Source organism: Rhinolophus sinicus, linkage group LG04, assembly GCF_036562045.2.
Source record: "Rhinolophus sinicus isolate RSC01 linkage group LG04, ASM3656204v1, whole genome shotgun sequence".
NCBI classification, from domain to species: domain Eukaryota; kingdom Metazoa; phylum Chordata; class Mammalia; order Chiroptera; family Rhinolophidae; genus Rhinolophus; species Rhinolophus sinicus.
The window spans coordinates 92,309,706-92,328,115 of NC_133754.1; the positions used below are offsets into that span (position 1 = coordinate 92,309,706).

Genomic DNA, 18,410 nt, shown 5'->3' on the forward strand with positions numbered 1-18,410 from the left:
AAAGATAAAATGGCTGTCGTAAGTCCTAATATATTAATGATCACCCTAAACGTAAATGAACTGAACTTACCAATCAAAAGGCACAGAGTAGTGGGATGGATTAAAAAACAAGGACCAATTATGTGTTGCCTGCAGGAGACTCATCTCAGCTCCAAAGACAAGAAGATGATACTGCAAGCAAATGGCATCCAGAGAAAAGATGGTGTAGCAGTCCTTATCAGACAAAGTAGATTTCAAGATAAAAATGGTAATAAGAGACAAAGATGGACATTTTATGATAGAGGAGACAGCTCATCAAGAAGACAAAACATTTATCAATATATATGCAAGCAAACTGGGAGCACCAAAATGTATAAAGCAAATACTAACAGATCTACAGGAAGAAATGGACAAAAATGCAATTATAATAGAAGATGTGAATGCCTTGCTCACAGCAATGGAAAGAGCATTTAGAAAGAAAGCCAACAGAAAACACCAGCTTTAAATGACACATTAGTACAAATGGACTTAATTGATAATTATAGAACTTTCCACCCGAAAACAACAGAATACCCATTCTTCTGAAGTGCACACAGAACATTCTCAAGGATAGACCATATGTTGGAGCACAAAACTAGCCTCAACAAATTTAAGATGATTTAAATCATACCAAGCACTTAAATAAAATAGAAGTAAACTGGAAAAACCACAAATATGCAGAGATTAAACAACATGCTCCTGAACAACTACGGGGTAAAAGAAGAAATAAGAGATCAAAAGACACATACAGACAAATGAAAATGAAAACACGACATACCAAAATATTTGGGATGCAGCAAAAGCACTAAGTACTTTTCAAAATAATAAGAGAGAAGTTTATAGTGTTACAAACCTAACTAAAGAAACAAGAAAAATGTCACATAAACAATGTAACATTACACCTTAAAGAACTAGAAGACGTACAAATGAAGCCCTAAGTCAGTAGAAGGAAGGAAATAATAAAAATCAGAGTGGAAATAAATGAAATAGAGAAGAAAAAGACAATAGGAAAATAATGAAATAGAGCAGGTTCTTTCAGAAGATAAACAAAATTGACAAACTTCTGGCTAAACTCACTAAGGAGAGAAGAGAGAAGACTCAAATACAATCAGAAATGAAAGAGAAGTTACAACTGACACCACAGAAATACAAAGGATTATACAAGAATACTATGAAAGGCTACAGGCCACCAAATTCTATAACCTAGATGAAACGGACAAATTCTTAGAAGCACACAGCCTCCTAATCTGAATCATTAAGAACTGGAAAACCTAAATAGACTAATCACCAGCAAGGAAGTTGAAACAGTAATAAAAAACCTCCCCCAAAACAAAAGTCAAGGACCACATGGCTTGACTGGTAAATTCTATCAAATATTCAAAAAAGATTTAATACCAATCCTTCTCAACTTCTTCCCAAAAAGGAGTCACCTATAGACATTCAGCTGCACAGCAGCAGTACCAAAGGTAGCTTTGACAGTTAAACAGTTAAAATTGTTTTATTCTCAGCACTTACTTATTTTCAAAATGTGAATTTTAGCAAAGACGAAGCATAAGGAATATAATGTTGCAACACCAAGTTAACGAGGACGATAAAAAAGACTCCAATTCTGAAAGTTGATCTCTGCATGATCATTGATGGCTCCAATATTTGCATGCATCTGATAAAAATGTTTAGCATGGCCTCAGAATTATTCAGTGATCTGAAAAAATGATGTTAAATGGAGTAAATATAATGAAAGTTATATTCAGTTTGGCTTTTAAGCCAAAAATTACTCACACCTGCAATATGTTATTTGGAGATAATGCTTGCAAATGACAGGCTAACTTCTCTCATCATTTAGAAAGAAAACAACCTTAAAATTTCCAAAAATAACCCACTGCTGTTTAATGAAGAGAAGTCTGTGGAGAGAGAGACTCAGGAGCAGAGAGACTCAGGAGCAGCGGTCAGAAGACTTTTTCTATGAAGGGTGAGATAGAAAATAATTGCAGCTTTGCAAGCCCTGTGGCCACTGCAGTACAAATGCAGCCACACAACATGGAAGCAGACAAGTATAGCTGTGTGCTGATAAAATTTTTGGACACCAAAATTTGAATTTTCATGTAATTTTAACATGTCATGAAATATTTTTCTTTTGCTTTTCCCCGCCCACCCAACCATTTAAGAATGTAAAAACGATTCTTAGCCTGTGGCATCTCCCCTGGGGAGTGGAGCCCTAGTTTGCCAAGCCCTGCTCTGGAAGCAGAGAGGCCATCTTGAATGTTCCAATTGCAGCCATGCTCCCATCTCAATGCAGCCTCATAAGACACCCCAAGCCTAACTGCCAGAAACCCTCAGCTAAGTTCAGCCAACCCACAAGATTGTAAGCAAACAAAAAGGTGGTTATTTTAAGCCACCATGCTGTGTGTGTCTCAGTTTGAAGTTCTCATTGCCTTCAGGATGGACACTTTCCAATTGCTAACAAAGCAGGAAGTGTTCAAGAAAGTGAGATGTTTGATGGACTTTATGCCTCATTTAAAGACAGCAAATGTTGAGGACTAGTGAGCAAAGGGCAATTTGATTGTTGCTGGCACTAAAGTAGTGAACGAGAAATAGAAGAGACAGAGGAACATGAGGAAAAGAGAAGGCTCCCAGGTATAAGGAATGCTTGGCTCTTTTCAGGCAGCATATCCCTGGCTACAAGAGTCCACTGACTAGCACAGAAGTCCAGTGTACATGCCACGAAGGCTTTGCAAGTATAATAGGAGCCTGGAAACAAGGGTCTCTGAACACTACCCTGCGAAAAGCAAACTTGAGTTTCCATCCTAGCAAAAAACTTTTTCTGATCTTAGAAAAATATTGCTCTAAGATTCAGGTATCCTCATTTTCTGAAAGGAAACAATGCTGTCACAATCACCCTCAGCACCCCCACAGATGAGTCTGCTCAAATGATGGAGAAGTGCAGGTATGTGTGTGTTTTATGATTACATTACAATAATAGTAATAAATTTTGTGCAAATATTTAATATTAATTAATATATTACTATTAATATATCCTGCTTCTTACTAGATTTTTTGAAAGGCAACCGGTATAAAATCTTATTAGTGCTGACAGTGGTCTCCAATTTGAGGACAGTAAATGATACCAGGTACAATTATTAGAGAGGAAAACAAACAGAAAATCTCACTAGTCATAACTTCTCAACTTCTCCTCTGGTAGTTTTCCTTAGCCCTCTGTTTTTGTTTTCCTGCTGCATATACTTGTGGGTCCTCTAAGCCCAAACTACAAATAGCTCATAAAAATCAGCATCTGTGCTTAGTGAATACACCTTCAGAAAGGCTGCATGCATTTCTGTTTTACTAGGGTAAAGCTGTGAAGAGGAAAGATATATTTATTTTGCTGCAATAGATAATAAGGTTCATCTCCAACGCTTTAGAATAGCACAAATGATTATAATGGGGGATGGAGAAAAATATGTCAAAGATAATACGGTAAGTGACCCATGTCCTGATTAGATGAAATCAACTCACCTAATTATTAAACATGCATATATTTGCTCTGTTTTAAAACCGTTGGTAATTTTAAACTCAGTAAACTCAGTATATTAATCATCTTTTTTCTATAGCTAGACAAGTCTCTTATTAAACAAATGACAGTTTGGCCCATTTTCAAATAAGCTGCTATCTGAACACAGGTCCTAGTGTAGTACAATTCAACAGCATCTGTTGTCATAATTATAATGTTCATTTTTATAGCTAAAGAAAGTTAAAACCTGAGGGAGTAATGATAAAAAAGAATACTAAAATTTCCATGTCACTTAGGTACACAAAAGAAATTAGGACTATTTGAGAATATCCATATTAATTATATGTTCTAATTTTAGAAAAAGAAACAGGAAATTATAAATCAATAATCATTGGAAAGATCCCCAGTTGAGACCTTTTAAACCAACACTGGAAACACAGAAGCAATTAAAGAAATGCTAAGACATGTTGAAATATAGAAAAATTAAAAACTACGGCAAAAGATACCATGAAAAAAAGTAAATAGACCCATTTTAGATTTAGAAAACAATGAACAAAAATGACATAGGGTTTTTATAATATTCACCAGTCTTTTGCAGATTGCATAGAAAAAGGGAACCTAATGAAAAAATAGACAAAAGGCAATTCACAGAAGAGCAATCTAAATAACCAACAAGCATATAAAAAGGTGCTCAGATTTACCAGTACTCGGGGAAATGCTAATAAATATAACAACTAGCAGTATATATCTATTAAAAAGTCAAAAGTTAAAAAAAACAAAAACAAAAAAAACTCCTACCACTGGCAAACATATGAGGAAAAGAAATTCTCCATTGCTGCTGGTGGACATGTGAAGTGGTACAGCTTTTTGAGGAAAGGAACATAGCGATACCTATTTTAAAAAGGAAGCCTATATCTATATATCTGCCTCCACCCAGCGAGTCCCATTTCTGAGAATCTAGCCGAAGGCCACAGAACTACCAGTTCACACTGGTACATAAAGACACATTACAAGGCTGTTTGCCATAGTGTTGTTCATAGTGGCAGAGACCTGGACACCAAGGGAATCCCTGCCAACTGTGGAATGTTTGACTGTGATGGTCCATTCACACCGTGACTCTGCAGCCATCTAAAGGAATGAATCAGAGCTACACAAGTGACTCACGGGGCTTCTACACAGCACTGATGCGTAAGAAAGCAATACACTGACATGTGGTATAACATGCTCACAAGTAACAATGACAGTTGCAAAATGTGTATATGTGTTTATATAAAATTACATGAACATGGAAAAAATAAGGAAGAATGCATGCTGGATAGCTGACATAGGTTACCTAGAAGTTAGGCAGTGCATGGAAGACATATGGTGGGAGAACCGAAACAAAGAATAAAAGGGGGAACTAACCTAAACAAACACCCCTCAGTAGATATGAGGTCGGACAGTTAAGTTCACAAACTTGTTGCAATGATGTTCCTAACTTTTTTTGATACCAGAGGGATTATTCATTATGAATTTGTACCAACTGGACAAACAGTTAACCAAGTTTACTATTTGGAAGTGCTGAAAAGGCTGCGTGAAAAAGTTAGACAACCTGAACTTTTCTCCAACAATTCATGGCTCTTGCATCATGACAATGCACCAGCTCACAGGGCACTGTCTGTGACGGAGTTTTTAGCCAGCAAACAAATAACTGGATTGGAACACCCTCCCAACTCACCTGATCTAGCCCCTAATGACTTCTTTCTTTACCAAAAGATAAAGGAAATATTGAAAGGAAGGCATTTTGATGACATCAGGACATCAAGGGTAATATGATGACTGCTCTGATGGCCATGCCAGAAAGAGTTCCAAAATTGCTTTGAAGGGTGGACTAGGCACTGGTGTCGGTGCATAGCTTCCCAAGGGGAGTAGTTGGAAGGTGACCATAGTGATATTCAGCAATGAGGTTTGGAGCACTTTTCCTAGGTTGAGTTCGCTAACTTAATTGTCTGATATTGTATCGTTATATAAAATTATATACATGTGTGCATGAAGAAAGTTGAAAAAATTAGCATTTACTGAAGTGCCTACTGTGCTCAGAACTATATGCTTAAAGGTGTCAGCTTCCACTTCAGCAGCAACATCCTACTGTGGCAAAAGCATCATTTATGGAGACAGAAGATTTAGGTTCAAATCTTGGCTCTGCCTCTAACAGCAACACCTGTTTTATAAATCACTTCTCTGAGTTTCTTTCCTCATCCAGAAACAGGGACACTAATACTTGCCTGGCCGTGTTTTGAGGTTCAAATGAATGAGTACATAGGAAAATGCTTTCTAAAGGAACATAATTACGGTTGGTTTAAATAAACTTTTGTATTTTAAAACACTCCAAACCTCAAGGCTTAATACACAAAGGATTTCTTCTTACGGCCCAATGATGCTGTGGCCATAGTCAAATGAAAGCTCACGTTCAAAGTGCACTGGCCTTACCATGATCACTCACAGGGACCAGCTTACAACCGTGTACGGGAAGTAACAGCAATCAGAGGCCTGGATTCAAGGCCAGTAGCTGTGCCATCCTGAGCAAACGACTTCACCTCTGCGCGCTGCCTCCCTCTGTTCCTATCAAATAGTAAGTGTGGTGTGAACTCGTACACTATGGGATTGTTGTGAAGACCAAGTATGTGTGTATGCAGAACTGTTTTGAAAGTTATAAAGTGCTAGAAAATTGGTATCATTTTGTCATGTTGTCTTTAGATTACACTTTCTTCACACACCTCCAGTAGAGAAGTAAATATTTTGGGCCTCAGAATAGGTGATAAGAAACTCCAGAAAGGAATCGCACTGTAAGTTAAGTGCTACGTATATGGAAATAAAGATTCATTAGTAAAAACATATTTCTTCCCATAAACTGAAATAGAAAGCAAAGGAAAAAGCATAAACTATCTACTCTTCTCAATTTGTAACAAGATTTCAATTTGTAGTAAGGAAAACATTTTTGAAAAGGTCATATATGCATGGTAAAAATTCAACCAGTACAAAGAATTATTTTGATAAAAGATGGTCTCCCAACCACTGAGCTCCCCGTGTTCCTAACCCATGCGACCAGTGCCCCAATTTTCCTTTTTGGAAGCAACTTTCAATTTAGTATACAAGCATGTATGCATGTACTTTATATATAATTTTTGATAACATTAGTTATGATCCTTTGTATTTGCCTATTTATAAGTAAGTCTTGAACTATAGTCCACTTATAATTTTTGGCCAATAATGCCTTTGATGGATACTTCATTTGAGGGCCACCTGGTTGTCTCCTTTTTCTTCAGGGTAGTTTGGATTAACTACTCCTGAGGCAAAACATCTTGTAAATAGTTTTCTTTCTTTCCTTTTCCATTTTTTATCACTTTTTAGCAAGTTTTTGCAATACTCTAGAGCTGCTGGTTGATAAGCTGAAGCAAAATCTCTGGGTTTCTCCCTGAAGTGAGCCATTCCAGAGTGATTTTTTCTGTCATTAAATCCAACAGGCTTGTTTATTTACTCCCTCCAAATCACACTCATAAGTGTAAGCCTCGGAATAGTTTTATAACTGAGAATTTCAAAGAGTTTGATTTACATGCTGTTGTAGAGTTTAATAAAGATTGGGGCAGTCGCTAATTCATTGTAATGAGAACCATTAGTTTTCTAGCTCAAATATATCATGCTCTCTCATCCTCCCTACACTTGCTCTGTCTACAGTGCCTTCAAAAGCTCCATGCCATTAGCCTCATTTCTTTTCTACTAGAACTCCATCTTCTCTTACTGAAAGTACTCTCTCAAATGCATCCTAACTTCCTCATTCTCTTCTGCCACTAATGAATCTGAGATCAAGCTTGCAATCTACCTTTTCTACTACTATGGCTGGTTGAGCCCTGTGAAATAGTGTCACATAACTGCAGCTTGTCATTATAGAGTCCTGGTTTCCAGAAGGCCAGATCTTTAATGCCACTCGCCAATCCTTTTACCTATAGTATTATTTAGGAACAGGTTTCTCTGGATGTAACAGGGACATCATCGTAACTATGGCAGACACAAAATATTTCTCTCTCTCTCTCTCACACACACACACACACAAAGTAGTCCAAAAACAGGGGGTCCCAGGCTACGATGGTGGCTCTGCTCCCTGAGGCCATCCAAGCACACAGGATCCTTCTATCTCATCCCACTTTCCCCAGTGAACTACCTTCATTTGGCCTACAGATGATCTGCTGCTTTGACCTACTCCAAGCTGAAGGATGAAGGAAGAGGGGAAATAAGGTGTCTGTTCCCTTTTTCAGGGCACCAGCTGGAAGGTGCACACATCATTTCTGCTCACGTCCCATTGGTTCCAACCTACTCTTGTGGCCACACCCAGCTGCAAGGGCAGCTGACAAATAATCCTACCTAAATTTTTAAAAAATTGAAATAAATATATACTGAAAAGTGCAAAAATCAGAAATGTATAGCTTTCTGAATTTTCATTAACAGAACACACATTCAGAACAGCATCCAGTCCAAGAACAGTATTACAGAACCCCACAATCCTCCTTCTAGGCTCTACACCCTTCCAAGGGTGACCACTCCTCTGTGTTCTAACAACAAGTTTCACCTGCTTTTGTACTTTATCTAAATACAATCACCCACAAATCATTTGTCTCTGGATTCTCTGGCATGCTCTTATGTGAGAATCAGCTATACTCTTGTGCAGCTGTGTTCCCAACCAAAAATCCTATTACTATGAAAGAAGAGAAAAATGGTATTAGGGGACTATTAGCCAGTTACTAGCTACTAGTTATTTGTCTTATTGACTTTAGTGTATCTTCCTAATTGTTCCCTTTTTCTTGAAGCCTTTTATTATCGACTCCCCCACTCCGTATCAGCAGATAACTTGCTGGAAAATGGAATCTGAGAATTCCTTTCTGTTCTTATTACTATAAATACACAGCATCTATACTTACGATCCCTCCTTTCCTCTCACCTCACGTGAACTAGCACAGCATCACTTCTGCCATATTCTGTGAAAGCAGTCACAGGGCCTGCCCAGATTCAAGGGGATAGAAAACAAAATCCAGTTCTTAATTGGCCACATTGCCTAAGAGCATGTGGGGTGTGAGACTCTTTTGTGGCCATCTTTGGAAAGTGCAGTCTACCACACCTAGTTTGAAAGCATTTCGACAGCTATTTAATACAAAAAGTATCATATACAGAGCTATGAGAAATTATAATAAATTGTGGTTTTAAGCCACTAAATTTTGGGATGAATTATTATGCAGCAGTAACTGTTAAGCTAGGTGTACCGGTTACCTACTGTCTCAAGAATGCCACGTAACAAACCACCCCAAAACTCTGGCTTACAATCATGAGCACCTAATATTGCTCACAAGTCCACCAGTCAGCTGGGTGGTTCTGCCAATCTGGCTAGGCCTGGATGATGCCAGTTGGGATCAAATGTATTTACATACAGTCAGCTGGCAGGCTGGCTGGGGGATAGCTAGTCTATCTTGGCTTCATTCACATGTCTGGCTGTTTACTGGGTACTGGCTGGTGCAACAGAGGTGACTGGGCCACATCCAACAGGCTAGGCTGGGCTGGGCTTGTTACCATGGTGGCAGGGTGGAGTTCTAAAAGAACAAGTTGGAAGTGTTCAAAACCTTTGGAAGTCTACCCAGAACCTGCATATTATTTCCTCTGTATTCTATTGGCCAAAATAAGTCACATGGTCGTCCAGATATAAGAGGTAGGTAAATAAATTCAACCTCTTGGTGGGAGGAACGACAAAGACACATTGCAAAAGTCATGAATACATAGAGGGATAAAAAATTGGGGACATACTGCAATAAATTTACCCCAAATAAATAAAACCTTATTGTTTTATTGATGTATAAAAATTCAATCTCTTTTAATTCAGCTCTCACTGGCCTATTACTTTCCCTCCTTTCCTATTCCTCCCCTTCCATTTGAAGAAGCACAGTTGATATTTTTTGCCATAAAAGTTAATTTACACTTTAGGGATTCATAAAGCTCCTAACACCGTAAGAGAACAAATAACAGTTAATAACAAATGTAAATGAATTCCTCTGCATCCAGTGTGAAGCAACTACAGAATAGAATAAATAACCAAACAATTCAAAGGTCAACAACTTGACTTTAATGAATAATTTTGGTAAATGCATTTTTGCACACATCTGAAGGTATAAATGTATTTACATAATAATACACATCTGTATAAAATACACATAAAAATGAACAAAAAGATTCTCTTAAGTACTTCTTAGGAACAGCTGTGACTAAGTTTAACTCGACATGTGTTTCAGAGCTTAAATACCAAGAAACTAACAAATTTTTGCAGTTAAATTTGTGACACATACATTTATTATCCTAACATTGGAAATACTTTGATTTGTTACTTTTATTGGTAGGCTTGACTCTTAAAAGTTTTCCTAGGAGAAAATAAAAGACAAAAATATCCATTAAGATTATCCATTATTCTTTGAACATTACTTAGGAATATCATCATCTTAAAATAGCTCAATTTTGACAAACTGTTGGAGTGATAGTCTTACATTTGGGATCTCTTTTTGAAGAAGAAATGAATATTAAAAAAATAATTTTGTCCTGGCAGTGGTGGGATGAGATACACTGTACTGTTCACAAATTCAACACACAAGAGTGTCTGCTTTCAAAGCGATCAACACTAACGGGTAACATGAAGCAGAGAAGCCAACTTTAGGAGATGCATTCATCCCGGTGTACCTAGTTAATCCCTTTCTCAGATTTTACCAGCACATCTCTGAAGAGATGCACACCCTCATTTCACAGATATTTAGCAATTTACCTTTCCCTATAGATATAAAGTATGCTTACCTCTTCGACAGCTCCAGTCTTAACTGCAAGGAAAGGTTATTAGGAGAACCCAATTCTAAGGGTCCCAACTACATTTTACTGAAGTAGCTATCAGTGTTTCTTAAGAGGAATGTTACTGACATTGTAAGATAATTCTTAGTTGTGTGGGACCATTCCAGAAACTGCAGAAATTTAGTGTTCCTGGCCATTCAGTAAAAGCCAGCAGTTTTCATGGTCACGGTGACAACCAAAAAACATACATTTCCAACTGTCCCAACATGAGAACCACTGCGCTACATGATCCAAGATTAATATCTATGAACTTCGTGACTTCCACAGAAAGTAACTGCTTCATTACCTTCAGTAACAATGACTGAAGAACACTTTGTTTAAAATACATTGTAATTAAATGATATTTTGGAAAGATAAGCTGATTTCTTCAAATTCGTGATCTGAAAGGACCAGACGCACAAAGTGCAATACTTACGTATTTATCCCCAAATGCACACATACATTTACAGAAAAATGTTTATGTTCTACTGGCATATCTTGGCCCACTTATCTTTAGTATAAAAATATGTTCATTTACTACAATAAAATAAAAAACCATGTAGTTCTTCTTAATAAATTCCCTCAAACTGATGTTCCTGGAAACTGCTGCTGTCTTTGCTCCAAAACTTGCTGATTTAATAGTTGTTGTTGTTTCTGTAAAAACTGCACCACTTCCGGACTTCTTAGCAATGACTTAAAAAGAAAAAAAAACCACAAATGTATTTATTAATAGCATTATTCTTAGGGGATTAGATTGTACTCATGCTATGAAATTACTCTGAAGTGTCCCTAACACAAGACACAGTATGCTTAGAAAACAAAACATGTCTAAACTGAATTTAAATCTGATGCACTGCGATTAAGTTGTTAACTAATAAAATTGGATGCCATACATCAGTATACTAGAACACCAAAATAATGGGTGAAATCTGATCATCCCGGTGACTTTGAACACAAAGGAAATGCTTTATGCTATATGCCAGTATACATACTCTCTATGAAACATAAGAGCAAACAGCCAAGAATAGCAATGGCCCAGGATTACAGAAAGATAAAAAAGGAAATGAAAATAGCAGTTAAATGGCACTTTGAGAATACATTTAAGACTAGTACTAGAACTCAAGTTTTTCTCATTAGCCTACTAAGTCTTTCTGAAGAAATTAAAAATTGTGTGTGTGTGTGTGTGTGTACATAGGTACTTTACCAAAATTTCAGAAAAGAATACAACTGCTTTAAAATCACCAATGCCTTTTTTGTACACGTATCATTTTTAAATATAGTTGTAATTATATAACAAATGTAATAGACTATGGGTAATATGTTTTCTGTTACAATAATATACATATAAAAATTGATGAAGAAAAAAACTGGCTCCAAGAAATTTAAAAAGATAAACTGGATAAAATGGAAATACTATCATTAAATACTGATTTTAAAGTTTAACATTATATAATAGCATAGTATATTTTCTAGCTATTTAATAGTTTTGTTTAAAACTTATTTATAAAAATTGCCCAACATTCTATTAAGTCATCTTAACTGTTATGAAAATTGTTTCCTCAGCAATTTATTTTATATAACAAAAATAAAAACCATATTAACCATCGTTCTTTTAAATTTGTTACAAATATTTTTCCTATATGCTATTATTTTTTTAATCCTATATGTTATTTTGAAGTATGCATTTTTATTTTTACCATTTTTGACTTTAAGATTCATTTTTATGTAGTCAAATTTACGATATTTTCTTTGAAATTCTGTCTATTACTCTTATTTATTTTTTTAATTTTTATTTTTTAATTACAGTTGACATTCTATATTATATTAGTTTCAGATATAGAGTATAGTAGTTAGATCCTTATATAATTCACGAAGTGATTCCCTTATAAGTCTAGTACCCACCTGGCACCATACATAGTTGTTACAATATTATGGACTATATTCCTTATGCTGTACTTTATATCCCCATGACTAATTTGTACTTTTTGTCTATTTTTTTAAATTACAAATTTCTCATTCCAGATTTTTTAGATAAAATCCTAAGTCTATTTTTTTAATTTTAAAAATCTTTACCAGTAATTTATTTTGATGTATAGGGTGGCATAACAAGCTAAATTTTTTTTGTCCTCAAATTATTACCCAATTATTCTAGTATTTACTAAAATAGTCTTCCTTTCCTGAGTTCTGATATCAAATTTATAATAGAGATCCTTATTCAATACTGGTCTAATTATACCTCAATACCATTAAAGCATTATTTCACAAACCCCAAAATTCAGTACAATGAGAGTCTGTTTTAAAAATCTCATCTTGCTCAGACACAGTGAAGATACAGTATTAAAAGTGTTCCTGCTCATATAGTCTCGGGAGAGCATTAGGAGATTCCAGAGAGTATTGGCAGAGGCACAATTCAATTCTGATGGCCAGTTTAACAAAAAAACTAAATAGTTCCATTTAAACAAACAACTTTTGTTAATAGATTTGTAACTACTTTTCAGATACTTACCAGTCTTTTTTGGTTTAACACTTGTTCTAAAAGAGTAGGTTTTGCAGGACGATCGCCAAAAGATCCAGTTCTTTGTTTTACAATGGAGAGTATGTTATCTGCACTTTCCTGGGATAAATAAAAATGCAAATAGGATTAAGAGTTAACATAACACAATAATCCATCACTATAACCATTTCAGTGATGTAATGAACAGGTCTTTGCTTCTCTTTCTTCTTGTCCAGTCCATATGGGGCTTTGGGAAAGTCCCTCATTAAGCCATAGGCAAAGTGTTGAGTTAATTTTATGTGACACTCTTCCCTCTCCCTCCAGGATTTCCAACCTAGGATCTTCAGTTTCTTGCAGAGTCTTAAAATCAGTAGTGAGGCAGAGGTGATGGTGGTGGGGAGCAAACACGGTATGCAAAATTAAATACCTACATATGTGCATTTTTCTGGGAAAAAGGTTCGTTGGGTTTCATAAAACTCTCAAAGGAGTCCTTTTACGCTAAACGGATTAAGACTCAATGGGATAATAAGGAATGAGAAGTCACTCAGAACCTAATCAGTGTGAACTAAATGTGACATGTTGGTGACTGCAGATGTTAGAAATATTTAGAGCATTACATTTGTAGACAATTACGAAGTCTAAAATTTGAGCAATGAGGCACCTGTTCAAATCCAGCTGAAAACTAAGAAATTTAGACTTTCAAAATACATGCTAGGTAGGACAGCTTTCAGGTTTAAAAATTACCATATTTAGCAGTGTATTATGCGCACCTTTTTGCCCAAATTTGTGAGGGAAAAATAAGGATGTGCATTATGCATTGGTTGTACTAATTCTGTATCTATTAGGTTGGTGCAAAAGTAATTGCGGTTTAAAAGGTTAAAAATAATTGCAAAAACCGCAATTACTTTTGCACCAACCTAATATATAAATTTTTTAATTCTTTTACTTATGATTATGAGTGAAAAGTGTAGGCCCAGAAATCAATAATGATATCCATATGCAAAATAATACCCTGGGATACAATAATCTGTTTTGTTGAACTTACAACGAACTTGCTAAGACGAAGAGTTCTTGGCCTTCTACGATGTGTAAATATCAAATTTGTTACCAGTACATAAAATTTCTTGTACCTTGTACCTGTTCTTGTGTTTTGTAATTATTTGTTATATAAAATTTCTTGTACTATAATGTTTAAAAAATGCTAAAATTCCTTTATAATACAAAAAAGAAGTACCTAAATGTAAACAAAATTTGAATTAAAAAACTAAAACGAAAGTCTTTTTTCCCTGAAAGTTTGGGCTAAAAACGTGGGTGCGCATTATGCACAGGAGCGCATTATAAACAATGTTTAAAAAACGATGAACATGGCAAAATATGGTATTTTCTGGATCACTTTGAACAAAATTCAATTTTTCTCTGCACTGAAAGATTATAGCTTTTATTAAAAGGAGAGAAACACACAAGATGAAACATCTGCTTATCAAACACCATTAATAATGACAATAATGGCTAAGGCTTATTATTGACTTTCATTATCTGCTGGACATTGTGTGAACACTTAATATGGAATACTTCACATATTCACAGTAACATTATGAATGGGTATTTTAATATCCATTTTACAGATAAAGAAGCTGAAGCTTAAAGAGTTAAATAACCTGTTCAAGGCCACACAGCCAACAAATGATAGAATGGAAATTTGCAGTCAGAAGTCTACTGCAGAGTACTGGCTTCAACACAGTTCAAATCAAACAATCTAAAAGTCTTCTGAGGCTTACACCCCATTATTATTCAGTTCTTTCACAAAAGGGTACTGAGAATAGGGTACTAAGAATAGGGATACTGAGAACAAGGTATTGAGTACAGGAGTACCGAGAACAGGGGACTAAGCATGGGTTTACTGAGAATAGGGTTCTACGCACAGGGTATTAAGTATAAGGGTACTGGGAACTGGGTACTAAGAACTGGGATACTAAAAACAGGATACGGAAATAGGGTAGTGAAAACAGAGACTACCATCTCCAAAGTACTAATTTCATCTAGGTTCCTAAGTCTTTTTACCTGCTCCTTTCGAAGTGACACCTCTGACCTGTAACATCATTTTCACTGAAATTTATTCATCTCTCACGAGGGTGCAACAGAACTGTTAAGGCTTTGCACACGTTTGTATAAACTTTAATTTAGGACAAGCACTCACTAACTCTCAGCCTCCAGTCCAGCCACAGCAACCTGGCCCATCTGGGGGCCGGTGGGCAGGGACTGGAAATGCTGTTGGAACAAGAGTGGGGTTTCTTCTTCCACCTCTCACTCCCCAAGACCCCAGCTAAGGTCTGATACCTCCAGTTTGACGTTTCCCACGCTGCCAGCCGGAGCGGTCCCGCCGCAGTTCAGAGCCTGATCGCTTTTCTTCTTTTTGTACTTGTCTTTGTACATCTTATTGCGGTGCTTCTTGCACATCCACGGCTTGCGCTGCTTGGCCACCTGGCTCGTGGTTTCGCTGCAGCCCTCGTAGGTGCAGGTCTTGCTCATGGCGCCCCCACCGCTGCCCCGTCTCCGGGCTCCCCCGCTGCTGCCCTCGCCCCCGGAATGGGTCTCTTCGTCCTCCAAGTCCTCCAAACTAGCTGTGCTCTCGCCTCCCCCCGGGGGGTCCGAGGTGTCCAGCAGGTCGGCCTCGTCCTCCCCCACCTCCTCCTCGCCATCGCCCGCCACTTCACACAGGTATCTTACAGGCTTGCCCGCTCCGGCGCTGCAGCCCAGGGCCGGCGCTTGCCTCAGGACGCCGTCGGCAGCAGCCTCGTCCTGCCCCCCACAGGGGTGCATCACCAGCAGGGTGAACTGCGAGGCCGGGGCCGGGACGTGGGCTGGAGCCAGGGCTGGGCCCGGAGCAGCGGCCGGGGCCCCGGGGCAGAGCGCGCCGCTGGCGGCGCCCGGCCCCGCCCCCTCGACGACACCCTGCACCTCCGTGCTGCTGAGACCTGGCGGGGGTCCACGACCCCAGCTTTTCAGTATTCGCCAGGCTCAACGGAACTTCGCAAATCAATGATCCAAAACGCGCGAGAGGTAAAAGTGCCGGCTCCCTGAAAGCCCCGCGACTGCGCCTGCGCGGCCGCCACAGACTGCGCGGTAGCGTCTTTACGCCTAGTGCCTGTCAGGGAACCCGGCGTCTCCAAGGGGCGGGGCTGCGCGTCCCCCCCGCGGGACTGACTGCGCAAGTGCGGGTCCTGTGACCTCTGAGGTAAGTCTTAAAGAAGTTTTTCATTAAATGCAGTGAAAATGCCTGAAAAGGAACATTGACTGACAAAAGTTTAAAAAACAATCAACGAGCTATCATTTCTACCAATTGTGCTATTGCAGGTTACTAAATCTTGAGTTAACCAAATTCCAGGAGGGTCCTAGAGGTCCTGCCATGTCCTGGACACAGCTGTCAAGATGTCAAGATGATGTTCTCTTCTCGTTTATTCCTTCCTCCTGACCTAGTCGGTTTCCCATTTCACCTATTGGAAAGGAACGCAGTGACTGTCCAACGAATGATACATCCATACATATGATGGTGTTTGGGTAGATCACCACATTTTAAAGAGAGGCATAGTGGAAGGGATACGTTTTGGAATTAGACACACCTGGGTGGCACTGTCCTGTGTGACAGGGCTAGTTAGTGACAGCCTCTCACAGCTTCAGTTTTTTCATTGGTAAAACGGAGAGTCAGTGGGGTGTTAGAGCTGAGTGATGAGAGCCAGCTGTTAAAATTTCAGGAATTTAATGAGCTGGAAGTTAAACACTGCCATTATGAAAAGTTAAATTACATAAACTTACAATTTAATTATATTAAAAACAAAGGTTAAAAATATCCAAATTCATCACTTTCTAATTGTTTTATTATGTTTTACTATTAGCTATGCTTATAAGATTATGTCTAATGTATCTGTATGTGAAAACACTGTTTAGTGTGTGATACTGCACAACTCTTCCCAACTCTGCATTCAGTGATGTCACGTTGGTAGCTTGAAACCAGCCACAGAAGGTGTATTTACACCACGGAAATTGTCAAATGCTACAAAGCAGAGCTTTACTTATTGTTGTTTGCAGACTTAAGAAAGTAATAGAAAGATGTTAATGAAGATTAAACTTAAAATGTTTCATGTCTGTGGCTGTCACATTATCAGTAGCCTCCCAAGTTGAAGACATATTCTTTCAGTTTTTCAAAACTATCATGATTTCAACAAAGAAGTTGCTTACATCACTGAAGAACAAGTGAAGCTCTGGCATAAATCTTCATTGTTTCAGTTTGTCTTGTTGTTAACAAAAATATCAGCCAAAATTCATGTCAGAACTATACTCTTTCTCAGTAATATAAGCAAGTTCTTTGCTGATTTGGATGGAAATCCAGCATTTATTTATAGTGTGAATTTTTGATACTATTGTTTGTGAAATAATTATAAAAACTGATAGTGGATTTTTCAAGGAATAGCAGGTCACACTGAAGAACGGGTAAGTAGAATTTACAATAAAGAGTTTTTTGTATTTTCTTATTATTTGTCAGTTGTATGATGAACGTTCTAATCTTTTTTAAAAAATTTACCAGCATACCAATAAAGGCAGTACTGTTTAAATCCTAGCACAAATTCCTATTACAGTGTTCAGTAAATTACAGCAGGGTGGTCTTTTTTTAAGTTTTATTGAGATGTAATTTATATACCATGAAATCCACTCATAGAAAGTGGATTTTTAGTAAATTTATAAATTTGTGCAACCATCACCACAATCCAGTGTTAGAACATTTCCATCACCCTACGAAAGAACCTTCCTGTCCGTTCTTCATCAATCTCTGTTCTTTTGCCAGCCCCAGGGAACGACTAATCTACTTGCTGTCACTGCAGATTTTCCTTTTCTGGACATTTCATGTAAATGTAATCACACAATATGTAGTTTTTTGCACGTGGTTTCTTTCACTTAACATAATGTTTTTGACATTCATCCACTTTGTTGATTGTATCAGTAATTTGTTCCTTTTTATTGCTGAATAGTATTTCACTGTATTGTTTATGCATTCGCTAATGGATGGACATTTGGATTATTTCCAACAATGTTCCATAGTGGCAACAGGTGTTCTTTCTTATCCAGTGCTTAACCCATAATGGGCCCTCAGAATATTTCCTGAGTGAATATATTAACAAATGAATCAGGGTGAAAGGAGCCTGGATGGATGCAAGACTTTGGGGTTCTAGACCTGGCTTTGTCTCTAAGTATCAGTGCAACTGACCAGGTGGGTACCAGGACTCTCTGGGCCTTAGTTTATTGACTATCAAAGGATCAAGTTGGTCTAAATGATCTGTAAGCTCTTTTCAAAGTTTAGAATGTAATATACTGTAATGACCTTTTACTGTGCTTTGTCCCACCCCTTGGGATGTTGATTCAGTTGGTTTGGCGTGGGGCCAGGCATGCAGAGTTTTAAAAAGATCTCCAGGTAATTCTAATATGTAATCAGGGCTGAGAACTATTGAATTA

At 37.6% G+C, this 18,410-nt stretch overlaps 1 protein-coding gene across 1 annotated transcript; it reads right to left on the minus strand.

The window, feature by feature from the left end:
* Positions 1-9,642: 9,642 nt before the first annotated feature.
* On the minus strand, positions 9,643-16,020 carry RFXAP (regulatory factor X associated protein). The gene is made up of 3 exons (XM_019736615.2): positions 15,243-16,020; positions 12,918-13,025; positions 9,643-11,104 (listed from the first exon to the last, which is right to left on the minus strand). The coding sequence occupies exons 1-3, from the start codon at positions 15,723-15,725 to the stop codon at positions 10,994-10,996; spliced, it is 702 nt and encodes a 233-aa protein (XP_019592174.1). The 5' UTR covers positions 15,726-16,020; the 3' UTR covers positions 9,643-10,993.
* Positions 16,021-18,410: the final 2,390 nt, after the last annotated feature.